Source organism: Anticarsia gemmatalis, chromosome 4, assembly GCF_050436995.1.
Source record: "Anticarsia gemmatalis isolate Benzon Research Colony breed Stoneville strain chromosome 4, ilAntGemm2 primary, whole genome shotgun sequence".
NCBI classification, from domain to species: Eukaryota; Metazoa; Arthropoda; class Insecta; order Lepidoptera; family Erebidae; genus Anticarsia; species Anticarsia gemmatalis.
Window position 1 is genome coordinate 1,826,539 of NC_134748.1, and position 23,497 is coordinate 1,850,035.

General features: G+C 33.7%; 2 protein-coding genes across 3 annotated transcripts; both read left to right on the top strand.

Annotated features, from left to right (window-relative positions):
* The first annotated feature begins 4,895 nt into the window (after positions 1–4,895).
* Positions 4,896–9,498, top strand: LOC142972186 (putative acyl-CoA-binding protein). The gene is made up of 4 exons (XM_076113052.1): positions 4,896–5,015; positions 6,615–6,651; positions 7,599–7,713; positions 9,296–9,498. Exons 2-4 carry the CDS (start codon positions 6,637–6,639, stop codon positions 9,421–9,423), a joined length of 258 nt encoding a protein of 85 aa, XP_075969167.1. The 5' UTR covers positions 4,896–5,015; positions 6,615–6,636; the 3' UTR covers positions 9,424–9,498.
* A 659-nt stretch (positions 9,499–10,157) lies between these two features.
* LOC142972187 (acyl-CoA-binding protein homolog) lies at positions 10,158–23,027 on the top strand. 2 transcript variants are annotated; one of them, XM_076113055.1, is made up of 4 exons: positions 10,158–10,262; positions 10,690–10,736; positions 14,780–14,897; positions 22,313–23,027. In XM_076113055.1, the coding sequence occupies exons 2-4, from the start codon at positions 10,722–10,724 to the stop codon at positions 22,450–22,452; spliced, it is 273 nt and encodes a 90-aa protein (XP_075969170.1). In that variant the 5' UTR covers positions 10,158–10,262; positions 10,690–10,721; the 3' UTR covers positions 22,453–23,027. The 2 variants fall into 2 exon arrangements, with proteins under 2 accessions (XP_075969170.1, XP_075969169.1); XM_076113054.1 differs by lacking the exon at positions 10,158–10,262 and adding an exon at positions 10,342–10,454.
* The last annotated feature ends 470 nt before the right edge of the window (positions 23,028–23,497 follow it).

Genomic DNA, 23,497 nt, shown 5'->3' on the forward strand with positions numbered 1-23,497 from the left:
CTACCTATTACATGGAAATAAGTATTAGATGCAGGTAATCAAATTGAATATAGGTGACTAATTAACAAATAAAAGTAGACTGATTTTAACTGGTTAATAACTGAAATATCACCGCGAGTCGCAAGTAATAAATAGATACCTAGGTAGTTACTTTATTTTGAACATAATTATATGAAAACCAGTTTTATATAGGTATTTGTTAATTTAAAATGTTTTGAGATATTCCACAAAGTTTGTATTTTATCGACTCCATGAATTGATGGGTGAAAATCTACGCAAGTAGGTTATTATCACTAAATCGTATGCGGTAATGAGCACGAAAGATTTAAAAAAGTTTGTCAAATGTAGGTAGGTACAACTTCTATAGAGTTTCCAGTTAGTCCTAAATATTTGTACACGTTTACAATCTATTATTACTTAGCATTACTAATGTGCGTGAGTATGTTTATCGAGTATTCCTTCGACTTATCAGTTCGACGGCAGATACAGTCGGCTAATTGCGATAAAACGACGCCAAAATTCTCATAATCTCTTTTAACCGGTGATTACAAACATTGTTTGTTATTAACTTTACATGGAATATCAAATTTTTGTGTAGGCTTTAATTACGGTATTTGAAAACCACTCCCGCACTGAGTCATGGGGACTTTAAGAAATATTGAATTCTTAGTCACAAAAATACGTCGATGACGAAGTATCAATATTTTTTCTTCTTTTATTGACTTTACCGAGGCTCTACCTTTGTACAACTTACAAGTATTACAATAATAGGTACCTACCTAAATAGTATTATGGCAATGTGTGTATCCAAAAGAATAGAAAAGAAAATATAGGTCCTAGTTAGGTACAATATACTTTGCATGGACCAGAAAATTTTCTACGGGTGTTAAGTCCAAATTTTTACGAACTGGTTAATTGGCCATACGAGTAGACTCATAGTGGAAGCAACATTCTGATGCTAAACTATGATTCACGAGTTTCGAAGAAGATTTTGAGCAATTATCAACACAGGATAACCGCGAAAGTCCACTTATTACTGTCTGATGCAATAACATGAAAGCTATAGCATCAGAAATAAGCCACGTAGATGTTTAAGAATGACACATTTCAGCGAAATAGGTATGCTGCTTATGTCAAACAAGGCTTAACGGCCTGTTTCACAATCTCTGGATAATTTGTATCAGTAGGTACCTAAGTACCTAAGTATAAAAAAATGATTTATCACCGAATTCGTACATATTACTGTAGGTAGTACTGTAGGTATGTACCTATCGCATAAGCGGTGTAGGTACCTTATCCCTTGATTTTGTTGGTCTAAACACGACTCAGCACAAAAAAGAAGAAGATATACAAAACTAGGTAAAAAGGTAATTATCAAAGTTTCACAATGTACGTTTGTATATCTTAATCATCAAGCTATACGTGTAATCATGTAGTAAAACCACGTCTGTACAAGGAAATGATACGATTCATCGAAGCAGACATATTTATCTACGATTATGACTATTTCTGTAACTTGATGTTTTTTACAATTCTTGTTGTCCATCGGACTATTTCTTAACGTGTTTAATTAAAATGGGGATGTTAGGTGTTTGCGGACGTCAACGTTTTTATACCTTTAAGTCAAGGAGCATCTAGCATTAAAAGATAGTGGTTTAGTTGGGGACAAAATTGGTAGAGTCCATAAATATTATATCGTATATCTCATAAGTAATGTTACTTATTGCTGAAGATTTCCAAGAAGGTCCACGTCAGGCAGGCGGCCGTTTGTAAAAACATCCAAATCCCTTTACAGCATGTTGACGGCATGACACCATGCCGATTGTAGACCGAGACAAAGAAAGAGTGCTAAAAATTCTAAAAAGATTTTGAGAATTCAATTCTTGTCAATGAATCTACGTAGCCGAGTCTCGAACAATCAAGTTCGCTAGCGGTGAAGCGTAGTCACCACTGCGCAATACTATCCAATTAAATGCCGTCAACTGGATTTTAATCAGGAATTTTAATGGGTGACCACTGTACTGGCAATGTGTCAGTCATGCGTGAAGTTACTAAATGTTCTGCGTATGAGTTTGTCACCAATTCAACGCATTGCTATTTATTGGCTGAACTATTTTTCTTTTACAGCCTTGAAGATCAGAAAACAAGATTTAATTATTCCTACAGTTTTCAAAATTGGATTTGAACACTATCAAAATAATATAAGTAATACTGAAAATCTGATCCCCTTCAATGTTTGGAACTTGAATCGACAGATCGCCAGAAAATTGGGGATAGACGACGATTTTTTCTAGACCCTTGCTTAGTGATAAGACCTTAGTTCATTATTTCCCACTAAATGTTACAAGTCTTGCTTTAGTCTAGTACCCTATAAAATATGTAAGTTCATGGACACAAGACTGCGTTCTTACCCATCGGCAAAAGAATATTATACTTGTAGGTCCGGCTCATCGCCAAGAAGTATCAATCACTTGCAGCAAATGACTTCATAAAAAAGCGATGCAAAAGTACTTATTTAATAACAGCCAGTAACTATTTGTAGAGAGTTAAAAACGTAATTGCTCTTCATGTTGGTGTTTCAAGTATTTTGTTATTTTAACGGTTAACTTGTGTGCTGAGGAATTTGAGCTATGTGTGTTAATATCAAATGGTTACTGTATAACATGATTGGCGTCGGAGTAAGTACTAAACAGTTAATTATTACAGACATATTTGTTTCTTTATCGCATATTCTTACCTGATACCATACCGTTATTCGTGTTTATTTAGCTAATTGAAAAATAGTTACATTGCATTCTTAAATAGTAAGCTAAGTTTTGGTCATTAGAAATCTAGTCTTCCAGAGATGTAAGTACACATACTACTTAGTTTAACTACCGTAACTTCTTTTTTTAGAAATCTATCACCTTGGCCTTGCTGCTACACAGTCTTTAAAAAAAACAAAAGAAGTTTTGTCCATGACACACTATGATTACCATGCTGCGGGCTGAAGATTTATTAGTAATATTACGTACTTACATATACATATATATATTATGTACTGACAGGTAATGCGTTTTTGCTTAGATGATATTATACAATATAGAAATAGCATTCTGTTGAGTCTCTATCTGTCTATTTTTGAACCAAGGACCGACATATTATCCGTTTTTTCTATTAGTTATCTTGTGTAAAAACTTTATCTTTGCAAACTTGCCGGCACCTGTTATTCCTCTACGAAAACACTTGAACGAATTTAGGTCATCACACCGCTATCAGATTAGGAATTGTGTAAATGTTGCAATTTTGACCACACAGGGTAACGCGGTGTTATCGGAGGTGTGTCCAGGTGTTCACGGAAAGTTTTGTAGATAATAAACGTTCCCTACTTGTACCTTTATTTGCTAATACTTTTACGTATCAGAACTCTGTCCATAAGTGATAACGGCCGGCGAAAATTTATGATAGTAACGAGGTTTGCAAATATTGATTACGATTAAGTATTTTCGTGTGCACGTACAGGGTAAAATTTTACCATTTGAACAGGGGTCTCATAGGCAAGAATCGCACTTGAATGAAAGCTAAAGCCAGCTTTTCTGAGCCCTTTTTACTTTTGCAATCATTCGCAAGAGTTCGGGGAAGTTTGGGGAAATTTTATAAGGAGGTAAGTATGGGGAAAACTAATACTTAAAATATCTTAACAGTTAAGTAACTACACTACTACAGTAACTAGATAAACATCATATAAAAATCCCAAACTATATAAAGAAAAAAGTTTAACAGAATAGCAGTTTGCATAACTGAATTCCTCAACATTTATTTTCATGAAACAGCTAGGTAGGTACTTACGTATTAACGTTGGGATCAAGCAACCCTTCACTCTCCGTGGGTGGTGTAGAACTACAAAGGGCTTTTGGCGATGTTTTAATTAGGTAACGTAGTTAACGTTACCTAATTAAAACATCGAAACTAATTTGTCGAGAAATCTGTCAGTCAGTTCTAGACTATAGCCACCATATCGATGTACCCTGTCATATCGATTGGAGACCAACGTCCAGCAGAACTAGCACAGTAATGATTAACAGGCTTTTCCGACGACTCAGCAACATTTAGTGGATTATGTTTGTTCGCCCTTTAGCCTGCCCAGGGGTCGTATAGTCGGATTAAACGCGACTATCTTGACGAGGATTATGTGCGATAAACATTCAACTTTTATTGAGTGATATCGGTTATTTATATTGCAGGTCTTTTAGGGTTTTCAACGGAATTTTTTGCGATTTTGAAAAAATATATTTTTATTTTTTGTGGACCTTAACAATAAGTAGTGCTTTCGTTACAACATTTGGGCCCTTGCCCATAATTCCTGTATTAGAAATAACGTCCACTAGGTTAAATAGTAAAGGCTAACAACGTAAGGAAACCCTGCCTGCTTGAGATTTTTTCAACCATTCTTGAAGTAAGTAATGAAAAGGTTCAAATCAGCATTTTACCAGCGGGGAGGACTTAAGTTTAAGGCTTAAGCAAAATAAATAGAATGATAAATTAGGTACCTAGTGGAGTAATTTTTCTATAAACTTAGTTACAAATTTAAACCGATATTTCCACGAAAGAAAAACAATTCCGACGTATATCATTTACTGCTAAAGCACAGCGAATCTGTTAAAGACATGAACACTTTGCCTTCAAAATAGCTTCCTTAGCACTTTATCTAGGTGACTATTGTAACAATCACAGGCTTAACTGACAAATCCGGGTTTATCCACAACAATAGACCATACATAGCAACAAATCAAGCCAGATTACACTGCTTGAAAAGCCGATTAAAACAATTAGCTACGTTCAATAATTATTTCGCCGTATCCGTCTATTTGACGTATCGTGTCTTGACTGATAATAAATGCATATCTATCTTATCGAATCATAATATTGACAGCCCTAGCGGTGCGCGCCATAAATTGGGCAGGATTTAACTTTGGGATAACGTGAAATTCGTTCAGTATCCATTGCGATCTCGACCTGTGCTTCTCTAACAAGTGGTAAGTTCTGGCTCCTTACTATATTGCTGCTCTATAGCATTGAAGCACTTTTTTCTTTATAGTGCGTTTTCATTTTTATTTATAGTGCGACTTTTGTACCTACTTAAAACTATATAAGCATGTATTTTATGAGATGCATATGCATAGAGTATATTATGTGGAGCCTTACACCCTCGTCCTAGCTCTTATATATGTACATTTTGCGGTTCCGGTTAAGTTTCATGTTCCAGTAAGAAGAAAGTGACTTTTTGAGGGTGTCAAATTCTTTTAATTGCATAATTGGTCCGAACCATGTTAGTACTAGTCAAGTGGAGGAGGATAAAAGTTTATAAAATATCTCATAATACCATTGATAATTTGTTTACTTACGTTTACAAGACAAATACAACCATCGTACATTTGTAACTAGTTGTAATTACTTCTACGTATAAACTATTATTATTAAAAAAAGCATAAATCTTAGCAGATTGTGCTAAGATTTATGCTTTTTTTATAGTTATAGCAACAGGAAGGTGGCAATTGTCTCGATGACTCCCGTTAACCGTCAACTATCAATAACTGGATGACTCACTATTTAACTAAAGGATTCATGCGATACTGCACGTAGAGCATATATTTTTACGTACGCACAATTTATGGGTATTTTTCATCGGACTTATGGCATTTTGCATTTGTACTTTGTTATTATCATAAATCTAGCGCTTATTCTCCAACTTTCTATTTCCATCCATGGGTTTAATCTAAATATATCAAAGAATACGTGTAAACTTGTATGTAGAAACATTTCAGGGTTCAATATTTTATAAATTCTCCTAAAGTTATAATTTATTTTGTTTAAAGCATGTGTGCTTGTGTATTACATAGCTTAAGGTACCAAAATATAAATCAAAGAGTCGCGACCTTTCAACCCTTTGAATCTAATTGAGTATACCAGACAAATGATAAAAAGATTGGCCCCAAAGATATCTTGATCTCCTCAATTACCAAGTAGCGAGAGTAAAAAAACAATTTACTATCTTTGAACAGTTCCAAAATGTAAAATTTGCAATATAATCCACCCCTGTGACTATCAGTTTTCCCCTACATAGTTCACATGGTTCGCTCGTAGTGAATGAACGTTGGAAAGTGCACGGCTCCAGTTTCCGAGCGCGGTCATTGCACTGGCGGAATGCAGACCGCGCACGCCAACACTAACTAACGTCCGCACTTCCGTGACAATGAACGCTAGGTTTCAAACCTGAAATGCTGAACAACATAACAATAAATTTAAGTCGTATAAAAGCCTTTTTTCGGCTCTGAAATTAAATATATCCAAGACACATATACAATTACGTAAATCTGTGTTTTTAATTAAGTCGTTGCTTTATTAAAGAGGTGTTAGAGACTAGGTAATTTATTGATTGGGACTTTTATATTTAGACAAGTAACCACTAGGGTCAGGTAGAGCCAATATTTGCAACGGTATCTGTTATTTTGTTGCATAATGAAAGAGGTAGGAAAAGTCTGGCTTGTACCGAAAAGTCCTACGTATTTGCTTTAAAATCAAGCATTAATTGTTATCTTCAAAACGAATTAACGCAAACCTTCTTATTGTTGCAGATCTCAACAGAAACCACAAACCATGTCTCTCAGCGAGGTAAGTTGATAAAACACAATTTACATCATTGAATACAGCATATTTAAAACGTCAAGCACACTATCAAGCACTTCCATACAAATCGAGTTCTATCAATAGTTACAGAATAAGTGAAATTAGTAGGCAACTATCATAAGTTCTTCTACTGTTACCATTTGCTAACTGACAAGCAAACTTCTAGAAAAAAATATGTAATGTTTCTATAACGTAATCTTATTTAGTAAAGTTGTGTCGGCATCCTTGACCACAAAAAAGGACGAACACGATGTCTATCTGTTATAAAAATAACATAACAGCGGAAAAAACCTCACAATCATAGAAATCGATAATTTATAAGTCGTATATTTTATCAAAACACGTATTATAGTACTTAGAACTTCATCAATTTCGTAGATAATATTTACGACAGCTTAAAGCACGTGTCTGCAAGATAACAATAAGCATATAATTTTGTAATCAGTTATCTATTTTAGCATCAAATTGCATTCTTTGTGAGTTTTCGAGTATTATCGGCAGATGTTCACGAGCATGACACATTGACTGCGGTTTTACTTAACGATATGATCTATAAAAAACCCAAACAAACTACCTTAATTCATCTTATTCGATAAGATGAATCAATTGATAAGATGAAGTACTCATTTCAAAGTAGTCCTATTAGTTCGTCAACATAAGAGTCAGAATAAAAGAATTCTGAATCTGCTGGAATCATTCAAGGACTAATATCTAATAAAGAACATATATTTGGCATATAGGTAACTTATAGAAAAATACGGGCCATGCATTGCCCAAGTTATGACAAATTACTTACCATGACATCTCTTCATCATTGACCACGCTATAATGCAGATGATTCAGGAAGGGTCATTTAAAAAAGAAACCGTCTAGCTGTGATAGTAGTAGATACTTCAGTATTAGTCTAAAACATAATCTTTGTTAAATTGCAGCAATTCACCCAAGTCGCCAGCTCCGTGAGGAACTGGAAGACCACCCCCAGCAACGACGAGAACCTCGCCCTCTACTCCCTGTACAAGCAGGCCACCATCGGCGATGTCAACATCGGTAATTTATTATTAACAACTACTTTCTTGCAATTAAAGGCTATAGTAGACCTACCACCTACATTCTTTCTACAATACTTTCAATAGGACCTGTTGTAGAACTTTTTTTTTTTTTACCAAGGACTAGTGGTATCGAATAAGCAATACAATTTTAGATCGAATGGATTTTGCAAAGTTTAATCGAAACTAGAGTAGACCTCTTGATTTTGTTGATTTGGAAATAAAGTAGGCTTAACGTAGGGCTTCTGTATATATATTATAATCCCGTGGAATAGAGTGATACTATTTATTTACCAGTGACACATTTGGTCTCCACTAAAATTTACTAACAGGAAAACTAATCAAAAAATCAAAATCCTTTTTTTTGCGCCATAGCATGTTGCGATTTCCAACTACTTACTGCATTTTACCGATCAATATCATTAGATTCACTATCATTTAATTAATAAGGTCAGCTAACGACTTTACGTCAATAAATTTGATAAACAAACACACTGACATAGTTATCGTTTCATAGATTTGATTTATTGATTGTAAAGTCATAGCGTCACGCAAGTGTGACAATAACAGTAGGATATTAAAGAATTCTAAACGATTTTATATCGTGATAAAATTCCCTAATAACATTTGAATGAGACAGATAGATAATATCAAAATAGATCACCCTAATTATTTGGACTTACCTAGCACTTGTGCTTACGTCATAAGTTAATCTGTGAAAAACCAAATGTAAATATTTTTAGGTCGATTATTTAGGTTATTTATGAACCTACCTAGAAAATAACTAAGTAGGTAGGTAGGTACCTGTGTCAGACAGTAAGACTTATATATTTTTTAAAGAATTTTTGGTGCCAGGTATACCTACATATATGAGCTAAAATATTCGAGGAGGTCATTAGTTAAACATCGAAAGAAACGAATTAAAATATTACTAAGTTATTTTATCTCATTTTTCTACCCTTTACTGTCCCACTGCAAGGCCAAGGGTCTCCTCCTAATCAGAGGGAAGGGGTTAGGCCTTGAGTCCACCACGCTGGCCAAGTGCGGGTTGGGAACTTTGAATGCCCTCAATAAATGAATTAAACAAATTTTAGGCATGCAAGGTTACATCACGATGTTTTCCTTCACCGTTAGAGCAAGTGATAATTATTTCTAATACAAACATAACTTCGAAAAGTCATTGGTGTGTTGCCTCGGTTTCGAACCTGCGACCATTTGCGTGGGAATATTATTAACAAACTTATTTATTGTTTAAACTATAACATTATTCACTTTTCATTTTGCAAGAATTACTAAGTCGCTGAATCATTCCTAATTTTAATTTAAAATGTCCATAGTATTATTTATTTGCTTAACAATGATGCAAGACGTACCTACCTACCTAATACATATTGACAATTGCCGGTTTTTAAATAATGACCTACTTAATTGGTTTGGTTATTTATGAAACAAATCTAGACATCGTATTTCTATAGCTTTAGGCTTAACCACAGTCCACTCGTGAAAACCAAAATGACACTGCTATTAGGAATTTATGATGCGACACATTTTTAATAAAAAATATGTTTTTTTTTTAATTTCAGCTGAGCCCAGCGGCATGGTAGAGAATGCCAAGTTCAAGGCGTGGTCAGGCCGCAAAGGCATAAGCCAGGATGATGCCAAGAAACAATACATCGAAATGGCCGAGAAACTCCAGTCCAAATACGCATAAGCTTGTCCTAGGATACTCTTTATTTATTTTTATATTGTTCATTAACTAAGATTAAAAATAAATGTTAAAAATGTATATGTTGTTTTGTTTATTTTGCAATTATTGGTCTGTTCGATATACTTATGCTAAGAGATTAAATATAGATATAGGGATAAGAGCTAAGCGTGTCAACGCGCTAATTCCACATAGATACCTATTATACTTAGCAATATTATAGGTTATATTGCACGAGAAAGACTAGCAAAACTGTAGGTGCGCTGACGTTTTATAATATCTGATATACCTACCTACCTAGTGTATATAGAAGAAAAAGACGTTATGTAATGGATTAAAAAATCATATAGTTATTATAACAGTGCAAAATCTAGAAAGCGAAATAATTATCTAGGAAGCGAATTCATTTTCACTTTCTAGTTTTTGTAAGGTTCTGCGTAGGCTAGACTAAGACCTTGAAATAGCTTTACCTTGCTGATTTCAATAGCATAAGGCACTAATTTCAGCTAATGATGTTGAAAAAATCCGTGCAATAATAATAAATGCGTGTGGTGTAGAATGTGGTACACATCGAACCATTTAAGTACTGATTAATACTACCTTAATTTCCTTAAACAACAATATAAATCCTAAAATAAGTATCGTGTAGCCTGGAATAATTTTAATAAAACGGTAATTAACGATGAAACGTTATATAAGTAAGCCAACCATCCACAGCTCATCATTTGCTAATTAGTTTTCTGAACGGAGATAAGAGAACTGTCATTTGCAGTTTCTCACTCTCTATTTTCTGTCAAGTGTCAACTGTCAGTCTAATTATTGGAATTCAGCTGTTTTACGTCGAGGTAATAGAGAATTCTATTTGTTCTATTGTTTTTTTATCAATCTAATCAATAAGATAAGGATAACGACTGCTTGACGTCGCCTCCGATAGTGAAGTCGTCACAGCGTTTCAATTAATCTGAGCTGTGCCAGCGTAAGTTATCGTGACCAGTTCCTAACGAGTATTCGTGCCGAACACACGCTTCTTTTCATTAGTAAGTTTAGTGTGGTGTACTTCTAACTTTAAAAATTAGAATCTCGTTGAATATTTAAGGTTTTTAAAGTTTACGTAATTGTTAATGATTTCAACGAAACAAAAGATAGATTCATTTTAATTTCAAAGTATGAGGTTAAGTGTCAATGCATTCAGCCGGCAAACACGTTGTATTCCTTTTAATAGGTTTGATACCTCAAAATTGTGTATTTCATTAAGTATTTCTGTGTTTTTAGGCTAGCCGTACCCATCAAACAAATCAATCACCATGTCTCTCCAGGAAGTAAGTACTATTTTATTTTTTTCTTTACTTATAGCCATTTACTGGCCAGTGTAATATTTGTTCATCCAACGAGGTTGTATATTAAAATAACAGTACATAAAAATAGCCACAAAACTAGTGACATTCAGGAATGTAAAGACATACATTACTGAAAGTATTAAGGTCATTTACCTACTTTCTCAATGCAAAATTATATTGAGAACAATGCCAAACTTTCTTCTACATACTCCAAGAGTTTTAAATTCCAACAAGAATTTAGCACACATTGTAATGTGAGAATATTTAACATTATACATAATAATGTACAATAATAATTTAAATGTTTTTTAAAGATAGGTATATGGAATAAAACCTTTTGAATGGATTATAAATATTTTTGTGTATAAGTTGCAAAGTGTTTTGTTAACAATTTCTTATCTTAGTTTTTGCACTCTTGACTTTGAATTGACTTACTAGAATGACCTCAGATGTTAGATAATAATTGTCATGATACAGTAACTCATATTATGCTACATTTGTTTACTTATTTCAATCTAGCTTTTGCTCATGGCTCTGCTTGGTTTAAAATTTTTGTTTCTCTGGTATAAACAATTATACTGCCATAGTTAAAATTTGTTCAGGTACCTACTTTATTATTTTAACATAGATGAATATGTTAACAAATTTTATTTGTCATATTTATATAATACGTTCCCTGGGAGCTAGGGCTCATCTTAAAACTGTAATATATTTTTTAGTTATTCTGAACTCTATAAACAAACTTTCCTTATTAACCTATAGGTACCTACTAATTAAGTCCAATTAATTATTATTTTATCAGATTAATCATCACCACAATCATATACAGACAGTAATTAATGTGAATTTCCTTTTATTTATTCTTTTACCTTACCTTATAACCTTTTAGCTCAGCCGCTAAAAACAGATTTTATAATAAACATGATCAATATTATGGCTAATATCCATAGCATTAACCTTGTCAATGACCTGCCAACTGGAATTACAAGTTTTTTTGTACTTTAAAACAGGTTATTTATTAGTGAAGACGCTTTATTTCCCACTACCCAAATATGTAATAATATAAGGAGCCTGGTCCGATTGCATCTAGATATATCACAATTGTATCCCCTTGATTCCATTCTCGTGAAAAAATTTATCTATCCACTTTTATTCATATAGATTAAACTTTTTATTTCCCACCTAATAAAAAACAGCCCCAATATAATGCTAAAAAAACAATATTATTGAGATTTCAACTGTTTTAAAAGTGTTCTAAAAAAACTTAACGTTTTTTAAACAATATATGCCAGTATCATTATCTGTCTAATGTTTTTAACAATGCATTGTGTGTGTTTTGTAAACACACCATAGAGGTTTCTATAATGACTCTTATAGTGTTAGTAATTAAAAACAATCATTGTTTCAGTGTTGGACTTACTTGTGTAGTTGGTAATGGCATAAAAAATAATTATAGTCATACCATATACCTAGCAATGACGTATACACACTATTCATAGACATATTTGAGAGAAATTGTATGTAGTTTTTATGTTTTAATATTTAAAATTTTGTTGTTTTGCCATAAAAATTAAATAAAAAATCATTGTCCAGCGGACAAAATTTTGAATCTAAACCATTATCCAATCCCCTTGAACACACACAAAAAATTTCATCAAAATCGGTCCAGTTGTTTAAGAGAAGTTCAGTGACATACACACTTACAGAAGAATTATATATATAAAGATTTAGAGAGTGCAGTGTAGAGACCAGGCCGTGTGTTAACGCATTGTCTTTATCCAGTTACATCCAGAAATGTGAGATTCCTAACTTTGATAAGGCCTCATTTTATAAGAAACCATGTTTCTTCTTATTCTTAGAACTGAAGTATATTTATTTAAGCCTCTTCACTAAGAGGACATGTTTATTTACCATTAACAGCCTCATCTAAGAGCTTTATGCAAATACATATATTTATGTTGATGACAGTAAGCTCTCATAAATAACGCTTAGAAAATATTAAGTGTATGCATATCTTAAGTATGTAATTTAAAAATGTTTTTATAATATTCAGAAATAAAAAGATTTTTTTTCTAATAATGATGTGCTGACTATCTTAGTTTGGTTGGCTTTAAGTCTCTGGAATAGGGCACGCAGTATATTTTTCGGATAATGTCTAATTTCTACGTAAAAAAGTTGCTAATATATTTTAATGACTGTCGAAAATATTCCTAATGACTTAATAAGAATTGTAGAACGCACAGTGGGTGCGCAAATCATTGTAATTTAATATCTTCTCATAAAAATTAATACGAAAATCTAATTAGCGTTTCCGCCTAAATCTAACAAGGCTTCGCAAATATGCTTACTTAATTAGATATAATAAATTATTATTAAATTACTACATAGAGTTATATTCTACCGCAAAGATTAGGTAATCTTTCTCTATTTCACGTTACAAAACTATCCAAGAATATTGTTGCTGATTTTGTTAACTTTTTTTACGAGGGGAAAAATCCTTTTGGATATTCGATTTTTCTGGGGAAAAGCTGGGTCATGCGGTGCTGCCACTACACAACCACTCCGGTAACCTTTTAATGTGTGACTGGAGAAGCTCTGGGACCTTAAAAACTCTTCTATGCCTTGCCGCCTTTGGTACCTAGTTAGTTCATGCGTAATCTTGAAAACGTCAAAACAAGACTTCGTTGCATGGCTGTCGTAAAATATCCTGAGAACAATAAAATAAAAATGTCCTTTTTCATATTTATATAAATTATTTAATAGCTGTTTCACTCCCTATTAGTTCTCCACTGGACTTTGCTCCCATCTATTACCATCAAGTTAAATATAAAAGTAACATACTAAGTTATGACATAGCCTCACCTTCATACACATCACTCGAACGACTTGAATCCTCACATTATTACTTACATGCAATGTCAATAGTTAATTCAAAGATTAGTACGAGGATACGCGTTCAGATAACTACTATAACTATACGTGACTTGCATATTGAAAGATCTTAACCAGTTTCGCTACAGTAAGCGAAATCGCGCGAATATCGAGGTAGACTCCAAATTGGGGGGATGCAGGTATTTATTAAGGGTGCTCGATCTTGAGCTTCATCCAGGGACTTTGTAAAAGGAAACCAAAGTTCAGGTGCTTTTTTCTGCTTCTCTCCGTGTACCTCTTCTGGCTTAACTTATATGAGATGACCGCTCCGTTGTTCTAGAGCTGATTGTCTTCAAATCATAAGACACGCTAAAAGTCTCTTAAGTTTGAAATAGCAGTCGTTAATTTATCTCCAAGGTAGATGTTTCGAAAATTCTGATGCGATATTATTCCGTAGGTAAAAGAAAGAAAAAAAATAAAACGTAGAGTGATTTGACCAAAGTCGAAGTAGTCACGATGAATATTAATTAGGTGTATGAATAAACATTTTCAAACGTATCGCGTTACATTACTCATGTTTTGGAGACTAAAGTCCGAAGATTTGGAAAGTTTGATCTTTGTCCATACCTACTAAAAAACGATGTAGGTACGACTTTTGAAAGATTTTTTTTAAACAATCTAGTTTGATATTAATTCGTTATTAAAAACATTATTAATCCCTGCATTTTTCTCTAAAAAGACACATTTACGTACTTAAATTAGTTCAACAGTAAATACACCATGCATTTAGTGCAATTACCCTATTTAAGCTGTGGTCTAGATTCCCAGACATAAGGTCACAGTGGCGACGTAGTGGCTCCACTTAGTGTTACGTAACTGCACTAGCGTCAAACGCCCCTTACACACGCAACGATATAAATGTATGATAATGTTATTATCTGCAACTATTTGTGACATACGACAACAGTCCTTATATCTGCGCAGATCAATAGTACAGCGTGAACAAGCTTAGTATGCTACTTATTTTTGGATTTTTACTTTCGCAAAGAACTTTATTTGTAACAATTGTGTATGTATTTTAGTTCTGAAAGGAAAGGAAACACATCGACAGTAAATAGTTAAAGAAAATTACTAAACGTAGTGTTTATTTGCAGCAATTCGACAAGGCCGCCGCCGACGTTAAGAACCTGAAGTCCCTGCCCAGCGACAACGACCTCCTGGAGCTGTACGGTCTCTTCAAACAGGCCACCGTTGGAGATGCTGACGCTTCAAGTAAGTACATACTCGTCGGATCAACGTAAATAATAAATCACGTTATATTTTAGGGTGTTTGCGATTTCTCTAAATTAAACGCAGGATAGGTAGAGAACTTCGGTATTGACGAAAAATGTTGTATACATATTTTGTCAGTGGGCTATCTACGTAATTGTACAACCAGCTGACGCCTAACTCCTCCCGCAAGTCTTTTAGCCACGTGGAAAAAACGTTACTCAGTTCTGATCATTCAGTAGGTCTTTCCGGACTCCGAAACATCGAAGTTCTGAATAGTTTTCACAAATCAAAAGCATTTCAATGAAAGTATAAGATATATGTACCGCGCGTGTGTTCAATAATGTTTCAATAATATCAAATATCTGTTATTTTAGCAACTGCATGATTACATCGTGGTTACTGCGTGGTTACCTCAACCGAATTTAACCATGTCATCAAATGTATAAATAACAATGAGGTGTTTCGATTAAACACCTATAAATAAGCACTTATCGATAGCTATTATTATCGTTGCTGTGTTTTACCTAACTCACTTACACTTAGTTCTACGTATGACGTGACTTAGGTCGTAATGGCGGATGAATATTGTGTATGTTGCATGGAAAAAAACTGTACCGTTTTGCTAAAAAATAAAATAAAAAATGAAGTCGAATATATAGATAATGACGAAATACTGGCCCTCAATTAAGAGACTTAAAAAAATTAGAGTCATAAATGAAATCTGATACGGGAAATAAATAAATGAAACTATTTCTGTCTTATTGCTGGATATAGGGTCTTCTTACGATATGAGGGTCAGGCCTTGAGTCGTGCTTCAAGTGAAATCTTTTTATTTAATTTTCGTATAGTGCATGGATAAGAGTAAGTTTTTATTTCGTAGAAAAGCACTCTAAGGCTTTAATAAGTTGCTGAGTGTCTAACTGTAACCTGTAAAAGTAATGACGATTCGCAAACTTCAATTAAGTAACACATTATAAACTTGAGTAAATTCCCAAAATAGTTTGTTGATTTTGGTCTACGTGTTATTGACACTGTTGGGTTTGCGTTTTGTCAGCATTACATAGGTTCCTTATTTAACAGTGTAAGAAAATAGCAAAATTATTTCCTTAATGGTTCTGCGCTTATGGATTCGTGAACGGTCTGTGGGTTAAGCAGTTCTCGTCGAAGGATGGGTTACTTCTTACTGGTATACTTATATATAAATGGAGTTTCTCTGTTTTAGGAAGGGCCACGTCGTATAAATATTTTTACGATAATACTACAAAATTGTAAAAAAATCGGCAAAGAGCATACCCGCAGACGCTAAATTAATCCCAAAAAGGGATTTTATTCATCAGATTACGGTTTATTACGTACCTCGGAGTATACATTATATTTCAAGCCTTTTAGTATTTAATATCGCATAATTAAACGCTTATTTTAATGTAAACGGTATATTTTATGCTCCGGTTATTTTTTATACCGTTATGTATTTCACTACTACTTGATTACACGTATGATAAAAGTTAAAACATTATTTAAAGTGATGTTTGATAGTCCTTAAGAATTATTGTTACCATGTAACGGTGGGGAAAACCTCGTGATGCATGCCTAAAAGATATTTAAAACAACTTTTGAAGGTATGCAGAATCCAAAACCCGCATTTGGATTCTGCAGACGCTAGCGTAGTTAAGCCTCGTTCCTTCCTTAATCCGGGAGGAAACACTTGACCAGCAGTGGCACTTCAATAACTAAGTAGGAAAAACCAATGAATAATCAAAATCAAATGTACCTAATGTGTAAAAATATGTACCTACTCGTCATTTTAACGAAAGCCTCATTGTATCTTTTTGCTTTAGTCTTTTATTCCTACCTGCTTTTGACGTTGTTAAATAACCTTGGTTATATACTAAGTATAAGTATGGTTTTACCCTCTATTTACTATGTGCGTCATCAAAGAAATCTCGTATAAAAATAGCTGGTATTTCCTTGGAAATGGTGACAAGTTCACATGTTACTGTCAAAGCAAACTAAGTTATTAAGTAAATAGGAAGTGTATTAAGTACAAAAAATGTAATGTGTAGGTATGTGTATAGTAGAAACAATTATCACTTGCTCCAACGGTGAAGGATGCCATCGTGACGAAACCTAGCATACCCAAAATTTATTAAATACATTTATTGAGGGCATGAAAAATCTATTCAATGCCTAATCCCTCTCTCATCCGAAAGACGACCATTGCCCAGCAATGGGGCCGTTGCGGGTTAATAAAGGGAGGGTAGGGTAGTGTATTTTTAATGCCACTGACTTATGTATTTAAAAAAATAATTCACAATAAGATTTTATGTTTTTCGATCTTATAACTGTGCTTTCGAATATGTAGTAATTGCATGAATATTAGACTCTATCAAGATTGCAATTGCGTATGCAAATAAGCCCGGGTTGTTGTTTTTTCGTGAATCGACTAATGAATTTTGTATAGATTACTAATTCCATTTGTTATTAAGTTAATCTATCGACATGCGTCATCGTAAACACTTTTATCAAACTATAGAATCTATACCTTTATTTACTAAACCGCTTAAAAAAATATAATCTCGTACAAAATTCGTGTAGTGCTCATATCATGGACTTTATCATTGATAAACTTGGTTTTAATTAAAATTTTATCGAAATTCTAAGGATTAGTATATCAAAATCTTGGATTTCCCTTTAACTAGGTAGTTAAAATTAGCTTGAATAGGTATTGTGACTCATTTAACCTATTTTTGCTAACATTTTTAGAGTATGGTGATATGCAATCTTGTGTAAGTAGGACAAAGTTTAATCAACACCAATTGCTTGCTGATTAGCAACACTATAACATACTAAAACTTTGTTTACACATAGAACTGAAAACCCAGTTATTCTGCAGTTCTTGTTAGTATTTTCAGCAGATTTTCAGTGAAATTATAGAAAGCTAAGCACTCGAATATTTATTATGGATGTCACTATGGCCTGGTAATATTTATTTATTTAAACTTTATGGTACATTGGCTGACTTAATGCTCTAATTATAGCTATAATTTTTTTTATAACCCTTTTCTGTCCCACTTCCCTCTTTCGTTTGGGAGGAGACCATTGCCGCAGGGCAATGGTCTCCTCCCAAACGAGGGGGAGGGGATAGGCCATGAGTCCACCACGCTCGCCAAGTGCGGGTTGGGGATTTTGCGTACCCTCAATAAATGAATTAAACAAATTTTAGGCATTCAAGGTTTTCTTACGATGCTTTAAATATTACTTTATTTAAAAAACAAAGCGGCACAGCAGGAGATATTATAAATATCTATATAACAGCTGAATTCCGCTCCTAATTCCCAACTATTCCTAACATTTGTACTCAATTGGATGAACCATTTGAATATCGCAGTAACCTTGAAACAGCCAGTGGCGTGACTCCACACAGCTACACTTTTTTAGCACTATTAACAAACTTACAAAAGACTTCCCACAAAAACGTCTGCAATTTGAAAACGAGTTATTTTGGAATAATGGATAAGTTTTTACGGTGAAGAATAATTGATGAAAATTGCTCCCAAAATGTATGAGGTTAAATCAGACTATTGAAGTAAATGCTTTGATTATATGTATTACCTATTTAGATGTGGATAAGTCTTGAACAATTTTATTTATGTCATTGAATAATGACTTTATTAAAGAACACAGTTGTAAATAGTCGTAGTTTTTTAGCGCGATTCTAGGTTCACTATGTTAGTTCGATTTACAATAATGTTGATCCAATGTGAATTAGAATATCATTTGCTAGAGCTATCTAGAAACAAGGACCTTCAGATCATCACGAATATAAAAATGGGTTGTAAAAATCAAATTTTGCTATTCTTTTTAAATAACAACTAACTAAAAGTTTAAATATAATTACTGCGTAAATATTGTAAAATAGTAATGTAAATATAAAAAAACGGGTGTTTTAAGCAGTCGACATGTTATAAGGGACAAGAGTGATATCAATTACTATTGTACTTATTATATTCTATGACAAAGGTCAAAGCCCTAAAGACAGTAGTTAAATAACAAAAATATAGTATACGTATAATAATTGTATGTTATATTGAAGAACACTTTCCTAACATCGATATAACCAATAATTTTATAATGACAGAGCGGTTTATCAATCATTGACAGCCGAGTATTATAGCAGGTGGATGCTCCCTACAATTGACCAGGCCAATAATAGGGCACATTGTTCTGTTCCATAAATGTATAATCAGATGAAACCGGAATGGAATTTTCTTTAAGTGCTTTGTTAATTACTTATTCAAGAAATAATTATGGTATTTTTTAGTTTATGGTAGTAGTATCGTTTACTTGTGTTTTATTGATTTAGATCGAAAAACGTAATGTACCTGTAATTACAAGTATATTTCTAATATAAAGATATTTTTCTCTACGACTCTTTGCCTTAAAGAATATACGAATGTTGGTTATTAAAGGGTAATTTAAAGATAATAAAACGTTAACTTTATATATCACAAACAAACATCCCATATGTAATTGAAAGATTGTGATATGGTTTGAAATGCATTTCACAAACACGACTATCTCTGAATCTAAATTATTAAATTAATGATTAATTTAGATTTTAATCACAGCCTTCGACGGTAATAAACAAATATGCAAAAGAATAAACCTACAATCTTACTGACATTATAAATGCGAAACATTGGGTGTTTCATTAGGTACTGTCATCACGCCAAACTTCAAAACGTATTTTGGTATTTAAATTTGATACACAGGTAGTTTATAACCTGGACATAGAATGATACCTTCACAATAGGAAATCTTTTAACGCCGGCAAAGTATCGAGCAGAAGCTCGTATGTCATAAAGTATTTATCCATGTATCTGCAGTGTACTGCGGAACTGTGTGTAATTACTGAGTTACGGACATGCCACTGTTAAAACACCGCCATGATGGATGTGTATCTGTGTAATCGTTTGTTTCCGTGCTAGCGGAAAATATGTCTGCCATGCTCTGCCATGCTAATGATAGATGACACATAAATAACTGTAGTTTATAAACTATTCGTTTTTTTTCGACTAACGAAGCATTTTCGTCTGTTTATAATACAAAAACGACTTGCAGAAGTGACAAGAAAAGACTGGTTGAAAACAGCTAACGATAGTAAAAAATGTGGGCAAATGGAGGAAGCATTTGCCCTAAAGAACACATTTAATAACTTAGCATAAAATAAATTTAAACCCACTAATCGCCTACTGCTGTGCAAGGGTCTCGTTCCGTAATGAGTTAGGGGGTAGGCTATGAGTCTACCACGCTGGCCAAGTGCGGATAGTTAACATAGTATAGACTTAGGGACAGTTTCACAGCTTGTAAATAATTGCCAGATCTAATCTATTCTGCTTAATTAAATATATCAAATATATAAGAAGAAGAGGAACGCGGGCCTAAATTTTATTACAATGTTTGCACTCAAAACGTTCGTCAGGTCTAGGTTTCCTAGATGACTTCATAAGACCTCGTTAGCAAAACTCCCATGTCTAGCATCAGTCTATTGTTAATCCGTTTTAATGCAAATAACTACGTACCTAATTAAAATCTTACTTATTGTATGGAAATTTGCCGCAATAGGTTAGCGTTTTTTCCATAAGCAACTCATTACAAAGTTCTGCTTTAAATGAGCGTCAATGCATATATTAGCTGTTGGGAATAGTCTGAAATGTATGATGAATTTTTGTTAAAGACTACAGTTTGAAAGTAGAGGTATTTTCTGATTTTGAAAGAAAAATCCTTTTAATATACGTTAAAGTTTTTTTTACGTTAATGTATTATTTGAAGCCAAATCATAACTTTCATACTAATTAATGTTTAATAGAATAAATAAAGGCTTCCGTAGCGCAGTCGTTAAGCTGGTCGCCAAATGACTATGGGTTCAATGCCCACATAGAAAAACAAATAATTATGTAATCCGCAAATAGTCTTGGGTATCTCGTGTCTGCTATTAGCATACCTGATCATCAAAAACAAAAAAAAGTTAAAAATACGAGGCAAATTTTTACTGCGAGAGTTGAGACATGGCTGCATTTCTTGCAAATATTCGCCACTTAAAAATTAAACCGGTATCATGTCTGCAGACATTTTTATATGACAAGTACAGTTAGTTCGACGAGACCTCGCACCGGACGCTAGAACAACGGCACTCAATCCTGTTTCACTGCTCAAGTTATGCGGAATTTAACATAACGCACGTTTTTAAGAATATTTATAACTTTTGGTCACGAAATACTTTGTATTTTAATGTGTATATGGGAGCATAGGTTCAATTCCCATGTCTTATGAGCCAAATGTGGTAAATGAACGTTTGTCTCAAAACTCAAAGCGAATTCGGTTTTTGGAAATTGATATTCCTTTTGTCTACAAACATACATCGAATGGTTTTCTTGTGAATATCTCTATTTATATTAGACACTAAATAAGATCTCGAGACGCCGATCAAAAAAAAATATCTTACGAGAAGACATAATAATGATATGACTGCAAAAATAGTCATTTCATTCCGATTTCGATTGGAAACCTCGAAATGGCGCGGCAGCGCTTTAACATAATGGCATAGATAATAGTTAAAGCTACTACCAAAAATATTTGTACACGTTTTCAAAAACTTCGTAACAATGTTCGTCACTTCCTCCGATACATCAATCAGTTATTGAATTAACTTGAATTAGGTGAGATAAGTATCACAAGTACATAAGTCATGATAACTAGTGTAATCTGGTTCGATAAATCATGATTAGCTAGTATTATCAGTATTATCGTGGCTCGGTGTGACTCAGGCGGATTGGTGTGCGTGCTGTACTGTAGGCAGGATCAATTGATATCAATTGCAATTGATTAATTATTTCCGTGCAACGCTTCCTATTGCTAGATTTGTGGCTGCAATGTTGATGATCTCTGCTTACTATAAATCAAAGTCTATGTCGCTGCGGTACTCTGAAAAGAATGATGATTTACAGACTGTTTTCATGACGGACTGAATGATGCGACGAAGCAGTTTTTAGTGTACATACATATATCATTAAAGTTTAGCGTAAATTGACTACCACTTAGGTAAATGATTATGCATTGCACTGGTTTATATTTTTCGTCCACAGTAGTCAAAATAAAGAGTTTTGTTTCTTTCACTCCACAGCGAAATGAAAAAGAGAAAACATATTAATTATAGCAGTTGTTTAACTAAAATAGGTTTATAGTGTGTTTATGAATAAGAAGGAAAATGTATATTTAAAATTTAACTTTAACTCCTAGATACACGTGTATCTTTACAGTAAAAGAATAATCCTATTAAACCGCTCCACATTTATTGAACAATACCACAAGCTTACCTTGACATAAATACTCAAAGTATATTTTCCTTATTCCAGAGGCGCCCGGTTTCTTCGACCTGAAGGGCAAGGCCAAGTTCGAGGCGTGGTCAAAGCAGAAGGGCGTCTCCAAGGAGGACGCACAGAAGGCCTACATCGCGAAGGTCGAGAGCCTCATCGCCTCCATCGGCCTCCAGTAAACGACTGACATTAGCATTTATTTGTAATATAGTGTGGAACTTTTATGCAAGGAAATCATAGTTAAGAAATCATGGAATTTTTCAAGAGCGGGTGGATGACTTACGGTGTTTTGTGACATTTATATTTAAACATCTTTAAAAAAAAATGTTTTGTTTAGCCTTATAAATAAAACGATTTCTAATAAAAATGTGTCGCAGAACACTGTCGTCTGAATGAACTGCAAAGCACAATAAATCGTCATTAAAACGGCCGTCCGTTCATCTATTTATTAAGCACAAACTATCAACTAAGTTATTTAAGTAACATCACAATTTATTTTCCAAGTCTTCGAGTAAATACTAACACATTCGTACTGTCCTTTAATATTTTTATAGAGTAGAAAAGGATAGCATGATGTTTGTTAACTGGTGTTTTACTCGAATGTTCTGGAAAGTTCTCTATTTAAGAAACAAGGTGACCTCTGTCGTTTTTTCTTCCGTACATTTTGGTATTCGGTGCTTCTTCTAATAGCCTCTTTGTATTTTGTTGAAAAAGATTTTTTTTTATAAATGAAATATATCCGTTGGTTACTAAATGTGTCTTTTCATTTACCTTTACTGCATGAAAGAAAATGCTGAGAACGGATACTGCACTTAAGGCCTACCTACTGAAAGCCAAGATGACCACTACAGTCAACCTCAAAACTAAACAGTCAAGGAACTTTTTACTATATTATCATTAACATTAAAAACCAAGCAATAAGAAAGATACCTCAACACACACAGTGGTGTAGATAGGTAGCCTGGGGCCTTTGTTAAAAAAATAACTACACCTTAACCACAACACACAATAAAATAAAATGGTTTGTTAATGAGGGTCCGGGGGCCGCACCGACTAGCCAAGGAGTAGAGCTACGCCACTGAATACACAGCAAAACATTAAATTATGCATTTTGATGCCTACGATTGGCACTTGTTTGCTTTATTTATCGCCAAAATTACCTTCTTAAGTAAAGAAGTAATTAATTTCAAATTAAAGGAAAATGATTAACGCCTGCATTAAACA

Excerpts from the sequence above, each read along its gene's own strand:
- LOC142972186 (XM_076113052.1), top strand. Across the intron at positions 7,714-9,295 it reads CATCGGCGATGTCAACATCG|CTGAGCCCAGCGGCATGGTA; the intron begins GTAATTTATTAT and ends TTTTAATTTCAG.
- LOC142972187 (XM_076113055.1), top strand. Across the intron at positions 14,898-22,312 it reads TGGAGATGCTGACGCTTCAA|AGGCGCCCGGTTTCTTCGAC; the intron begins GTAAGTACATAC and ends TCCTTATTCCAG.